The sequence below is a fragment of the Halyomorpha halys genome, unplaced genomic scaffold, assembly GCF_000696795.3.
Source record: "Halyomorpha halys isolate HHAL.00 unplaced genomic scaffold, Hhal_1.1 Scaffold1326.1, whole genome shotgun sequence".
Taxonomy (NCBI): Eukaryota; Metazoa; Arthropoda; class Insecta; order Hemiptera; family Pentatomidae; genus Halyomorpha; species Halyomorpha halys.
In genome coordinates, this window is record NW_027107479.1 from 43,280 (window position 1) to 58,961 (window position 15,682).

The window sequence follows — 15,682 nt, forward strand, 5'->3', positions numbered from 1 at the left end:
ATGCTATTTTTATATTAACAAAAAGCATTTTTGTTTTGACTGCCGTCAAAATAGCCCTGACGAAGCCCTGCAACGTGGGGCGAAACGTTGGCTCATTAAAATAGTATAATTCTACTATTTGAGTTTTTTTTGACCGCACCCGGACCATATTCCTTTCAAAATTAATTTTTCATTTGGAGCTCTATATCTTTAAAACTGCCAACAACACTAGAAAACCTAAGAAAACATCATTTAAAGTTAAATAAATCAGCGAGAATATCAGCCCTAATAGAGCTATTTATGTTTAATAGTTCCCGAGATATAGCTTTTTAAAAAGCAACATTTAAAAAAGTGTACCGAAAAATCAGTAGTTAGTGAATTTATTTTAGGCAGTCTATATCTCAGGGACCATTCGACGTACAGATGTCTACCAGTACTCAAATTAAAGCTAGTTAAAGGTACTATGAAGTAGTTTATCTTCGTAGGAGTAATATTTTTTATGATATTTGACAAAATATTAATGTCTAGTTGTTCTGATAAAATTTTATATTTAACAAGAATATATCTTAGGAACCATTCCAAGTACAGATGTCCGCTAGTACTCAAAATAAAGGTAATTTTACATACTATAAAGTAGTTTATGACATGTATCTTCATAGGGGCAGTAGTTTTTATGATATTCGCATATGAATATAAATTTTTGTCACATGACGTTTTGTCGAAACAATTATAAATCAATTTATTTTAGCAAATATCATGAAAACTACTACTCCTACGAATATAAACTGTATACACTACTTTATAGTATAATTAACTAGCTTTAATTTGAGTGCTAACAGACATCTGTACGTTGAATTGTTTTTGAGATTTTGATTTCTTAAAATAAATTTACCAACTACTGATCTTTCAGTACATTTTTGTATGAAATGTTGTTTTTTTAAAAAGCAAGGTCTTATGTTCTGTCTACAGAGTTGGGCAACTATGAAACTAATAGCTAAAGTTGCCATGGCTACGATATTTATTTATCAATGGTTCATTCATGAATATGGGTCGTATCCATGGCAACTTTAGCTATAGCTAATTTTTACCTATCTCTGTCTGTAATTGGTGATAGTTTTTAGATTGTTGAAGTAAGATGTGCCTTTATTTTGTATGCCTTTTTTAGTTTTGCTTTATTCAATTTAAAAAGACAATAAATCAAAAATGTTTTGTTAAATAAAGATTTAATGTTTTTTTCATTATTATTTATTTATAGGATAAGATGGCCAGAGATAGGCAACCCGAGAACTGTAGTTCTGAAATTACCTGCCTGCACAGACTCGAGCCCTGATGGAAAATTGCAAAGTGGGCCGAAATGTTGGTTCCTGATGAATAGTTTTTTTATATACTGTGTTGAGTACTTTTCTGTTCTCCACTCGGACCATTTTATCCTTTAATTAATTCTACGGGGTCAACTAATATATTTGAGATACAGCCAAAACTCTATTACTCGTACTTGATATTTCGAAGGTATCCTCTAGCGAATTTATGGACGAAATTACCGGGGATTGTTACATATGAGAGATTAAGAAGTAATGGGTTTGGATGGGCAAGGATTTTAGAATGAAAGAGGTTTTGTCTATTTTGGGCTAAATCTGCAACGAAAGAGATGTTGGGATGTTGGGGTCTTTATGTATGAGTTTATTTGTGACGTAATAAGGAGCATCAAGGATTTTGGATTGGGTACAGTATGGATTTAATGGGTTGGTGGAACCCCAAGTTCAATTCCATATTTTCAAATAGGCCTGATCGTAGTGTGCAAGAGTTTTTTGTAGTAAATGGAAAGTTTAGAGCGTTTGTCAAGTAGGTGTTGTAGTAATCGGAATCTACGAGCAGTTTATTGTCGTTTCAGTCTAGTATGGAGAATAAACTTAAAGTAAAATCGATCCCCCTTTGATCTCCGACTTATCGAGTTTTGACTGTTTTATTAGTTCAGACATCTTACCTGCTGTGAGGTCTGGACCTGAAGGAGCTTCTTGATGGCGTCGTAGGCCGAAGGTTGGTGGACCCTCTGGTGGAAGGTGGCTGGTCTGGGCATGACTACCTCATCTTGTCCCTTGTCGGCCCTCTTCTCTGTCCAGGTGTTGTCCGGGAACACGGGTTGTTCCGGCTTATTCTTGTTCTGCTGCCTCTTCGGGCTGTCCTTCACCAAAGATTTGAGCTGAGAGACGTCGTCGTCTTCTTTTACGTTTACAATATCTTTGACGGGTTCGCCGTAGACGTATTGGTCGTAATCGTCCCTCGGGTACCCATAGGCTACGGGAAACCTATTAGCTGCGTCTTTGTACATCTGCGCAAGGATCAGGTTCTGCAAGAAGAAAGCGTTTGCTTTAGCATTGCCATCTTGGTTGTACCAATCCTGGCCGAAACCTTCGGGAACGTCTCCTTTATCTTCTTCGCTATCTTCCGGTATATCCTCATCGTCGTAATAGTAAGGAGCGGTTTCCGGGAAGTAGTAGGGGACCTGGTAGAACCTGTACCTATCGTAAGGGTCCTGGGGGTAGATGTCGACTACTTCGGGGATGTCCTGGGTATAGGGGTCGTAGTAGTACTGCCTTGTCGAGCGGGAGTTGTACATCGGGAAGCTGAGCGGCGAGTAGCTCCTCAACCTCTTGGGGCCGTAGAGCGGGTAGGCTGAGGTGGCTGCCAGGCAGCCGAGGGCGAAGAGCCAGAAGGAAGTCATCATCTGTAACAGAGGAGGGGGAACATTATTCAAAGATAATAGTTTCAGTGAATTTCTAAGCAGTTATAATAAAAATATCCATATAGTCTCACTTTTTTTTCTTCCAACTCCTACGTTTCGGCCATTCTCTATGATCTTATTTGTAATATCCCAGCTAACATTGTTATCTCTTGGTCAAATTTTATCTTAGTCAATAATCTATTATTATCATAATTTGTCTTGTGATCATTAAAATCTATTATAATATACTCAGTGGTAGATTTTAATGGATAGTGAACACCGAACAGAATTATAATAAGTGAAGTTGCCAATATGTTATTGACTAACATAAAATTTGACTGTGGTAGAATAGCCTGCAACAATTTGATAACGATGTTAGCTGCGATATTATAAATAAGATCCTTGAGAGAGGATCCTAAATTATTATTGAATATAAATAATTATTTATATTTTTTTAAGATCACTTCGATGTAAGTACAATGCGAGATACAGAGTTCAAGTTCATTAGAGGTTAGATTTATTCCGAAAGACTACTTAAAGCAACTAAAAACGTAATGATTTTTCCTCTAGCATTATATGGTTGTTTTCGAAAAAAAAATAATGATAATTCTTTTATTGTTACTGTTATGTTTACTTGCTAGAGGAGAGCCCCGATGAAGCTGATCTTAGTTGGGCGAAACGTTGGAGTATAATAAACAGTTTTTGTACTATTTCGAGCTACTATTTTTTGACAACCACCCATTTCTTCTTTAATTAAATACATACGGGCACCTAATAATCTTCCAACATCAAAATATAAGTTTATTTAAAATTTATAATCTACAACTATCTGAATTGTGGACTGGAAATGAAATGTTAATCATGATTGAAGATTAAATTTTTAGTCGTTTGAACTTATTCTTTTTTATATCTTAGACTATAAATTTATTCAGGCTTTATTATCGAAAACAAAAATTTGCCATGATTATTTTTTTAACAGAGAATTTATCCGTCAATCGAAAATGGGATAATTAATACCCAAATCTGTCGTTAGATATATATAGTTTTTAAGATTGTACTGTGATATTGTTTTGTTGATTTGTTTTTTTATTTAGTTATTATCAACATTTTTATATACGAATTATGATAATGTGTGCTTATAATACTCAAAATAGATAACATAGAAAACCAAAAAATTAACTAAATTAAAATAAAACTTTGGATAAATAAGTCTAGCATATGTTTATGTCGAAATGACGTCATTACAAAACAATAATGGTGGCTTGAATTTTTGCACGGAACATTTTTTTTTAATACGTAGTTTGACACTAAATTGAGATTATGTATATAAAATAAGCGTACATTTTCCATTTTTTTTTTCAAACCAAAATTCCGTATTATAATTTATGTTTAAATATTTATTAACATATTAATGTATTTAAATTTCACTCTATTTTCACCACGTAAAAAAAGTATGTTTTTGTTTCCTAGTGTTATTAATTAAGTTCGTTTATTTTCTGTTATATTCCCATTTACTTCTCTGAGAAAAATTGAGTTTATATTTAATCATAATTCATTTAATATTTAATTTGATGATAAGTCGACCATTTATATTCCCTTTTAACCTTAGTTGGTTTCCTTTCCAATTTGAGGTTTCTCTCATGTGTTTGTTTTTGCTCCCGTGGGATATTCTTTTGACCAAAGAGATAAAGCAAGCTCTCCTGTAAACTAGTTGGTCTATTTCGGGATCGGACCGGGAGAGCTCTTCAATATCCAACTCTTTGACGTCAGAGCTGTTTTCCATCGGCTCCCAATTATAAGCCTTGCGTCAGTGTTGCCATGGTGTTCTGTCTCCACCTCCCTATTCCATTCTCTCCTCTTCTTTTTGCTTCTATTCAATTCTATTTCATTTGTAATTCTATCTATTGAATTGGAACAATAACAGATTATGTATAATTTTATATTTAACATAAATAACAAATGTATTTTTTTTTTTATTGATTAATGTATTGTTACAGATACCAGGGTGGCTTTGATTTTGTCCACTGTGGACAAGATGGAAAATTTTTTATATAGTGGAAAAAATCAATAAAGATTAATAATCCGAACAAGAAATATGTAGAAGATAGTATCAGGGCTGTGGTCAAGAAATAGTTGACTATTTTTTTCTTTTCTTTTGCCGCACCCCTGACCTTCTTCATCATTGTTTTGAAAGCTCTCAGCTGGAACAGCCCTGACGAAGCTCTACGGAGTGGGGCGAAACGTCAGCAAATTAATAGTTGTTAACTATTTTTTGTTTTCTTTTGACCGTACCGATTATACTTTGCTTATACTTTGTACAAAGGTTATTTGGATTTTATTTTTATAGGTACAGTAGGTTTTTCTTAAAATAAGCCTAAACTATAACAAAGGGTGTTCCGTTACAACCCATGGAGGATCAAGGTTGCTGTAAGGAAGTACTGTTACTAGTTCAACGGTTGGGTGAGGAGATAATTTGATCAGAATCACGATTTTTTTCCAATTAAGGCTATCCATCTTATGATATTTGCTAAAATAAATTGATTTACAGTTGTTCGGACAATAAGTTTGATTTATGAAAAAAAAAAATTCAGAAACCATTTGACGTACAGATGCCTGCCAGCGCTCAAATTAAAGCTAGTTAAATTTACTATAAAATAGTTAATAATGTTTATCTTTGTAAGACTTGTAGTTTTTATGATATTTGACAAAATAAACTTGCAAAATGTTAATTTCTAGTTGTTCGTATAAAATGTTAGATTTTTGAAAAAATATATCACTAGATCCATAAGACGCACATATGTCTGCCAACACTCAAAACAAAGGAAATTTAACTTACTATAAAGTAGTTTATGACACTTATATTCGTAGGAGAAGCAGTTTTTTTGATATTCACATATGAATATAAATTTGGCAAATAAAAATTTGTCCGAACAACTATAAACCAATTTATATTAGCAAATTTCATGAAAACTATTACTCCTACGAAGATAAACATTATAAACTACTTTATAGCTCATTAAACTAGTTTTAAATTTGAGTGCTAATAGACATCTGTACGTCAAATGGTTTTTGAGATATAGATTTTTCAAAATAAATTCACTGACTACTGATCTTTCAGTGCGTCCCATACAACATTATTATAAAATCTGGCTTTTTAAAAAGCTATATCTCGAGAACTATTTAACGTAAATATCTCTTTTAAGGCTCATATTTTAGCAAATTTTCTCATCTTTAAATGACTTTCTCTTAGGTTTTCTTGTGTTGTTCCTACTTTTTATGATGTAGAGCGCCGAATGAAAAACTAATTTTTTTTTATCGCTTTTAAACAACCGCCATTTTTTATTCCCCCTACCTATGCTAAGCAGACTCATGAATTTTGACTAGTAATTAGTCAATATATACAATACATAGTTTTCATTAAAGTTATCATAAATATGGGTGAGATAACTGCCTTTTTTCTCCTCTTGGGCTCTTATACTAAAAAGAGGGAGTAACCATAATCAAAGGGCAGTAACATCGAAGAGTTAACGAAAAGTAGACAAAAGGATAAACAAAATAGATGAAATACCAGGAAAATATAGAAGTTTATTTCCCAAATATGAGCAAAATTCTCAAGGCTACACCTCTCCCTGGTTAACTGAGTCATACTCTGTAAAAGTATATTGCATTTAGAAATCTACTTATCAGGGTCAACCAATCGATAACAGACAAAAATAAACTCTAAAACTCTTTTATCTTTTATAGCCCTATTTTTTAAATAATGTTTTCATAGATATACACTCATTTTGATTCAAAGGCACTATAGTTGTCCTATAAAAGTGCTATTCCAGAGTTGATTGTATTTTCATACTCCTAGGTGAACATAAAAGTAGTTACAAACAAGATTACGGAACAAAAAAAAAAAAAACTATTACATTTTCAAGGACTTCTCCAATGGGACAGGCGACGCCAAAAGATCTTAAAAACTTCTCATAATACTACCTTCATCAAATATGCATTAGTAGAGGAGATGCTAGGAGCGAGTCTTGATAAATTCTTGCAATTTATTGTAAGTTTTTTATCCTCCCCCTTTTCTAGTTGAAATTTATTAACAAATTTTTTTTTTCAGTAATTTGTTATTAATCCAGAGGGTCTAGTAGTTGGAAAATTGTGGATTTTTACGACCAGGAAATTATGTTGGAAATTCACAATACAAAAATTTCTAAACTTTAAATATCTCGTTTAAACTTTTATTTTAAAAAAAATATATTATTTATTCGGCAATAAGTATTCGTGATAAGCGATCACATTCATACAAAAATTAAAAAATAAATGTAAATAAAAAAAAAAATAAATAAATGAAATGAAAAAAGTTTATTATTCTTGGACTAGGTCTCTTTAAAACAATTAGAAAGGTAATTTTAGTTTTTAAAAAAATATCGGCCAAAGTGTGGCCACACTTCATTATTACTTATATTAAAATGTTACATAAGTAATTTTAGATATAGAAACGAAAAAATCTAAATTAACTGACTAAATACATAAAAAAGAAATTAAAAAGGTAGATACAAATTACTTTTACTATTATGATTATAATATTAGATTTGTGAAGTAAAAGGTAGTAAATAGAAGGGTTTTAAACGAGGGAAGGGTTAGTACATGACGTGTGTTAGACCGAATGGAGTTCCAGTGGTATGCAGCTCGGGTAAAAAAGGATTTATCAAACCCAGTACTTTTGAGTCGGTTAGGTGAAGAGTAGATGTCAGATAAATGGGATCTGGTAGAACGGGATTGGATTGAAAATTTGATTTGCAGGTTTTCTAGGATATAGGAGGGGTGTTGTGTACTAATTACTTGGAATATAAAGGAAGCTAGGAAATACTGGCATCGGAAGGATGGATAGGGCCACTTCAGCTCGGAGTTATACTGAGTTATGTGCGTATCTCTGTTGGATTCAGTATAGTGATAAATAATAATAAAATTTCAATATGTTTATAAACCGAAAGATAAATAAAATGAACATAATCAAACTATGTATATGAAGTAATAAGGAGAAAATAAAATAAGTAAAATTTTGTACTAATATAACAATAAAAAAATTTACACTCTTAGCCTGAGTATCCCTGAGCCCACTCTGTTCCTCTCACTACTTCACTGGTACTGAATCAGTGGAGGCTGAGTAAGTTCTCTAAACAAGCTGTCATTAACTGAAATAGCTGATTTTTTCAATTAAAAGAATGAAATAGTCTTCTTTAAAGATAGCCACTAGTGATCAATCCAAATGGAGCGATGAAGTGGACTGAATGAAATGAAAGAGATTTTGGTGGCCATTTTTTACAGAGAGATGGTGTTTTTATTTACTTAATTGTGCAAAAATTAAAAAAATGCAAAAGAAATATGTTTTAAGTCTCATTTCTATTTGAGGAAAGTATTATACAGTACATTGCACAGGTATACATACATCATTTCCCTGTAATATGTATGTATGTATTAATTTTAATTTTGTTTAAGGAGGGTTTGGGAAGTAAAAATTAAGATAGTATTGAACTGTGCTAAAGGTGAGAAAATGATTCAGTTTAGAATTGTATTACAGGAACGAATGAATGAAAAATAGATAACTTTTGCTCTGGCACATGTACCTAAAGCTCAGTTCACACAAAGACAGTTTTCTGTCGTAGCAGTATTTCCCTTGAAGTTATGCAGTGTGATAGTAGAATTTGGGTTGCTTCAGTAGTTGATATTGTTTAGAAATTATAATTAAACATAGGGACGCCACACGTAAAAAAAGAATTTGCTGAAAAAAAAAAATTGGATTTTTAAAAAAAATCAGGTCCTAATGAGCTCATAATATCGATGGTTTAATATATAATATGAGTGGTGCTAAGTACATTTCCACTAGTTTTACGAAAAATACAGTTAAAGGTTCTCTCTTTGTGGAAAATTACAACTTTTCAATTTTTTTTTTTTTTACTGAAGAGGTTTCGGTATAAATTTTGAATCTGTTGAGTCAAAAAAATGATAGAAAAGTTGTTATTTCTCTAAAAGAGAGAACAGATTTATTATTTGTGAAGTAAGCATCGATATATAAATAAAATATACCTTATTATTTAAATTAATCTGATGGAATAATCGATACATCGATTAAGTAAAGTAGCCGTAATGAAGATAATGCATTAAAAATTAAAGTAATTGCCGGAAATATGTTTCAGATTAATTTAGTCGTTTGTCCTTCCAATAAATATAGGTTAATAGGATTATTTTAGGTTAATATGATTGTAATGTAGGCTACTATTAGTAATAATTGATAATATAATAACGTTATAATTTTGAAAATTGGTTGTTCTATAAGAATTCGCGTTTCGAATTATTATATTAGATTCGAACAGATTAATTTTTAGATAATCTTAATTGGTTCAATCCTTTAAAATAAAGAGATAAGAATTAAAATGAAATCATAATGTGCTTAATTATTTTTTTTTCATTTTACTTTTACTTTCACACATCCATTTATGGAATATACAGTAAGGGAAAATATTGTGATTGTGAACAATTTTTAATTCGAGTTTTCAAGGGAAATACATGGATTTAGGATATCTTCTTAGTAGTAAGGCACTGTGTTACAAATTCCAAGAACTCGGGTTCGGATCCGGCTGTAGTAGATAATTATATCTTTAACCTCATAAAGTGGGTACTCTTAATTGGGGAAAAATCTGGCGTCCGAACATGATTCTGATCAAATCACCTGCTTGGACAACGATTGGTTCTATGTAGTAACAGCACCTCGTTACAAAATACTGCACCACTGATCCGATTTATTGTATAATATATTCATTATTCCTAAAGTAAAATAAATATGAATATAAAGCAACTGTATTAGTAGCGTAAAAAAAAAAAAATATATTTCGACTATTAAACTTAAAGTTTTTTATTTATTTATTCTTTGAAATTTAGAACTGTACCCAGTGGTAGTACTTCAATCATTAATTTAAATTAGAAGATCCCGTGGCCATCTCCTTTTCAGACGCCTGAATCTGAATTTTGTTTTTATATGAACCCCTTTCCGTCATTTCTGACATACGGAGGGAGGGGAGTGCACGCTTAATGAACAGGTTACCACTTCATTCTAAGGTTGGGGGCCAAGTTAACAATTCCTTGGGACTACCGCAGAAATAAAAGTCGACCTCCAGGCCGGATCCGAACCGGCGGCGTAGCAGTTACGAGCCTGTCAAATCACCACCTTGCACACCCGTCGGTTGTAGTTAAGGGAGCAGTACTGCCTTACAAAGTTACAAGCTCCCCTGACATTTTATAGTAGTACAGATTTAAGTTTCTAATCTAATCTGTGTTAATGAAGAAATTTGATCGATTTGAAAATTTTCTGATCGGTTTTGAAACAAGGCCTAAAATTTGTATCTGTTTACCAAATCTAAGTATTTTTCTTTTCTTTTATAAAAACATTTTGATCACCTTTTAAACAATTAACTAATTAGTGAAATTAAAATATATTTTTAATAAATCCAGGTAAAAAGAAATTTTGTATTTAAAGAAGAGGCGAATGAAGTTATTGTAAGCCCGCATGTCACTCAGGTCTTGCGCAATGGTGATTTGTTGAGCCGTTTTGTGGGAATTGTTACATTTATAATTTTTTCAAATTGTTTTTTTATGATTATCATATTATTGCCTCACACTTAACACTAATATTTCTAAAACATACTTTATTTATCATATGATAAATATGATCATCTCATATGATCATATCCCTAAAAAGGTTTCTTCAGTAGAGGCAAAATAATAGCATAACAGTTTACTATTAAAATTTAAAAAATAGATTTATACTTAATAATATAAATATATTATTGTATATTATATATTTTTGTAATAACGGAGTCCTCATCTGTTAAGGTTAGTTTTTATTGATTAAAATTTGGTATGATTTGATAAGAAAATTTTTTTTTTTTAAATCGGTGATGCATTGAAATTATATATACTTTTAAAGTAAATAGAAATTTTATAAAATTTTAATTAGAAACTGTTCTGATATTATTTTGACAATTGTTTTTATTTTAAACATTATTTGACACTGTCAATTGGTCTGTATTGCAAAACGTTTTTAATGTTTTGTGACAAATCAATGATGAGATGTGTTTAAGAAATATTAGTGTTATGTGCAAGGGTATAGTATGTTAGTTATATAAAAACGATTTTTAGGTTGTTTCCTCGATAATGGCTTAAGGGCCGAAACGTTGAAAGATTGGGAGGAAATGGGTCTATTGAAGTTGTGTTATTACTAATACATTGTTTTATAAATATTACATACCGAAAACATAATATGTTAGTGGAACAATTAATAATATATATATTATTATAAAGCAGAATTGTTAAAAAGTGTTAACAGAAAAAAAAAATACTTCTAGCCAAATGACCTGTTCCAGTAAATAATTAAATAAATAAAACATTAAGTATAATCCTAGAAAAATAATATATAGAAACAAATTGAATAATGATAAAGTAAAATACTAACTGCCTAAAAAAAAAGAGAGATAAAACTTAATACAAAAAATCAGTTATATTCGGTAACCAATTATTTAGAAATAATTAAATTAGAGGAAGATAGACCGGGTGGCAAAAAATAAAGGTATCAAAATATTAACAAAAAACTATTTATTTTTAAGCAACGTCTCGCCCCACTTTGCAGGGTTTCATCAGGGCTGATAAGAACGAAGTTCTGATGACATCTGAGTCAGATAGTTGACCTTATTGTGGGAAGTTATTCCGGGGGGAGGGGGGGGCGGTTAAAAATAGTAAAAGAAAACTATTTAATTTTGCCCCACTGTGCAGATCTAAATGAAAATAAGATACAAACAATGTAAGCTGTGACTAGAAAATTAGAATACAAGAATATATAAAGAGAGTAAAAAATGATACAAAAATATTTTTGAAAAAATTAAGTTATGAAAATATAAGTATAAATGAATAGGAAACTAGTTAATAATATATATAACAATTAGTGATAGAATTTTAAACATAGAACTAGAGTAATAAATAGAACAATATTTATTAAAAATATAGAAATAAAACTTGGTCTCTTTCTTATTTTTTCAAAGTTATTTTTGTATGTTAATAATTAAATAATTAAAATTTTTACACTCTTTGTGTATGTATTCTAATTTTCTTTTCAGTCATCTTTTTTCACATTCTTTGTATCTTATTTGCATTTAGACCTGCACAGTGGGGCAAAACATTGGTTAACAATAAATAGTTTTCTTTTACTATTTTGATACCTTTATTGACTGCCACCTAGACTATCTTCTTCCAATAAATAAAATTGAATTTGTTCAAGTTTAAAGTTAAAAAAAAGACTAATTCACACAAAGCCACACAGTATAAAAACGGACAATATAATTTACCATCAACAGTAGGAAAAGAGCTAAGGTGATATTAATCCATTAATACATCTAGCAATGGAAAAACAAATATTTAGTTTATACTTATTCACAGTATAAACAAGATATCTTTACAAAATTTGATGTTAGGAAATTATCAAACAGATCAAAGGCCATTTAAAGCTTAAAAAATATAGACTCAACGTATAAAATTGAAGTATTTATTAATTTTTTTTAAAAATATTTATTTATTGCTATTTACAACTGTACATTATAATACATTTAGTAAATCTGATCTAAGTTGAATTGGAGTGTTACAGGTGTGTAGAGAAACTACCCATTAGTAGCACTCTAATGACATTTTACATTAGCTGGTCTCGTGGCCATCTTCTTTTCAGGCGCCTCGGAGGATTGTCAGGAATGAAAGAGGATGCAAAATTAGAAACTAGCGGGTTTGAGTGGTTAGAGAGGTTATAATGGAAGGAGTGATATCTGGTTCGGGCTAGAACGGTTACATAGGGAACATTAAGGTCTTTATGTATGATTTTATTTGTGACAGAGTAAGGATCATTGAGGATTTTACGAAGGATTGAATACGAGAGGAATTCGAAGGTTTAGTGGAGTCCCAAGCCTCAACTCCATATCTCCAGATTGGCCTTATTACAATTTATTAAATTTAAAACTAAATACATAGTATAATAATGTTATACTATAGACTTCTTTTTATGTTATTGCCAATCTAATAACATAAAAATAATATATAAAAATAATTCTAAACACATTATTATACTATGAATTTAGTTTTAAATTTAATAAATACTTTTAATTTTATACGTTGAATCTATATTTTTCACAGTACTGTATATTAATAAACATACATATTAAGTGTTAAGTTCCCAACTGACGTGAACCTGCTCTGATTCAAGGTCTGAATGTATAGGAACAATGCCATTTCAATTTAAGTTTGATAACTCGCCTAATTCCTCAACCATTGTTAGCCCAGGCCTTGAATATGACTTTGATTAGATGTAAACATGGCCTCATAAACACATATAACCTCAAATATGACAGATATAATTGTATATTGACTTTTAATTTTCTTTATTTAGACAATATATTTTCATTATACATGTAAATAATACAATTTATTAAATTTTTAAATTGTAGTTTATATAAGTTTATATCGAGTGATTAAAACAAAAAGGTTAATGATTATTTTACGGTATTCAACCAAACGGCTACCTTTGTGCGCAGTATATGGAGTCGCCATTTTGGGTTGAGTTTGGTTAATGGCTTTATGTTAGAGGTACACTCATATAAATTTATTTCACTGTGAAACATTTATAATATTAACGTGATTTTTATCTATATGAAAAAATTACTATTTATCTATAATAAAATAAAAATTAATATATTGACATTTTTATCACAATAGAAAACCTTAATTATCATATTAGTTGTATCAACAATTCACATATATTATTTAGGAAATCCTTGGTTTATTAATTTATAATAACAGAAGCATTTATATAGTGGGTTGTAAAATAAGTTCGTAGCGTTTTTCAATATTTCAATATTCTCTCTGTGTTTATAAAATCATGTTTACATATTCTAAAAAAGGATTAGTTAAGATGCTTTTATGCGATTCCTTATCTTTAAGTGGCATTTTGCTTGCTCAAAATGGAAGAGAAAAAAATTTTCGTCGTGATTTTTTATTTCTGAAAAGGAAAATCCGCTGCACTGAAGGTTAACAAAATTTGCAGTGTGTATGGCGAAAATGCCTTAGGAGAAAGCACCGTTCGTAAGTGGTTTGCTCGGTTCAGATTCTTGTCACAGACAACCCTAACTCTATGACACGGGGTATCGCAAAACCGCTTAACATATCTTATTTATAAGATTCTGAAGTTTTTATTTAAATCACCAGTAATAAAAGCTACAAACTTATTTAACAACCCATAACTTGTTTCTTTACTGTCAATGATATATATTTTTTCGGATCTGGAAGATCAGTAAATAAAACAATTATATAGAGGTGACATTTTGAAACATTATTGTTTGCAGAGTCATTCCAATTGTCTATTACAGTTTGTTCTACATTGCTGTGATACAATTAACTCAAACTAACTCAGTTCTGGAACAAATCTTAAGTTAGTTGTGTCACAGCAATGTAGAATACACTGTAATAGACCATTGGAATAACTATGTAAACGCAGCCTCGATAATATAATTGTCTGATTCTTAAGAACCGCAAATATATTTATATATATATTCATATTTTTGATTAAGAGTTCTGTATTTATTTTAGTATTATTAATCTGTTGAAAACCAATTATTATTTATATTTTTACTATATTTAATTACTATTTTATTATTTTTGGTGTATGTGAAATATATATTTTATATTTGAGGTAATTTTTTTATACTATTACTTTGACGAAATAATATGGATTGATTTCGTTGGCATAGTATCTTTAGATCAAACACTCAAAGGCTTCTGTGAAGCACAAATGAATACTTGTTGCAAGCAGAATATCCAAGAGCAAGTGAGATGAAAAAAAATCTAATATTAATTTTCTTCAGGGTGATATACTAACACTGCATTAATTTAATTGTATACTGAACTAAATTTTATTTAGTTAGCTATATATTTAATTTTTATCTAAGAATAAAAAATTTAAATGAAAATATAAATTTGGCACAAAATTTAAGAGATATCGTAGGTTTTAAAAATAAATATTCCTATTGTAATATGACTCAAATTTGAGAGATTATATATATTTTTAAAATTATAAGTTTTATACTATGAAAATATATTATCTAATTTTGCGACCGTTTGACAAAGATTTTTTTTTCAATTCATAGATAATGGATACATTAATAAAAATAATGTGGAAATTTAAAAACCAAACATCATAAGATAATTCTGAAAAAAAAAAGAAATTTGACACAATACTGTTAGATTATACCTATGATAGAGAGATCACTGAGACTCGAGACTAAAGTTAATAATTTGAAAAAACATCTCTTTCTGTTAGTGACAATTATGATTTATATTCGGTTTAATGTCTGAAGGGCATATCTGCAAATTTTGCTATCTTGACCTTTGTTGCATTTTAACGTGGTTTTTATATTTTCTTCGCAATTATAAAAATATCTAACGTAATGTGTGACGTTAATAATTAAAAAGGTAAAATGATCAATTGATTTATCTTGAAGCTTGAAATTAGATACTATCTTATGTATTTGCAACTATGATTCAATCAACATGTTCAAATTACGCCACTTTAGCTTCGTGTAAATTAGAGAAATGAGGAATTTTGAAATAATAATTTACAAAAGTGTTAAAATTGTCACAAAAGTTACTTAGAATTGATATCGAAAGAGAATTAACTATTTGTAATATATATGTAATAAAGCTTCTATATAACTATATATATATATTAAGGTGATATTAATCCATTAATACATCTAGCAATGGAAAAACAAATATTTAGTTTATACTTATTCACAGTATAAACAAGATATAATTGCCGGAAATATGTTTCAGATTAATTTAGTCGTTTGTCCTTCTAATAAATATAGGTTAATAGGATTATTTTAGGTTAATATGATTGTAATG

General features: G+C 30.0%; 1 protein-coding gene and 1 long non-coding RNA gene across 4 annotated transcripts in view; one reads left to right on the forward strand and one right to left on the reverse strand.

Moving 5' to 3' along the window:
• The window catches only part of LOC136795399 (uncharacterized), a 100,518-nt gene that overhangs the window by 18,009 nt on the left and 66,827 nt on the right, over nucleotides 1-15,682 (forward strand). The gene's annotated exons all lie outside the window — the stretch shown is intronic.
• The window catches only part of LOC106689308 (uncharacterized), a 35,350-nt gene that overhangs the window by 17,512 nt on the left and 2,156 nt on the right, over nucleotides 1-15,682 (reverse strand). The window contains exon 2 of the mRNA XM_067045833.1: nucleotides 1,964-2,704. Within this exon, the coding sequence (XP_066901934.1) occupies nucleotides 1,964-2,704 (741 nt within the window). The remainder of the gene's footprint in view (nucleotides 1-1,963; nucleotides 2,705-15,682) is intronic.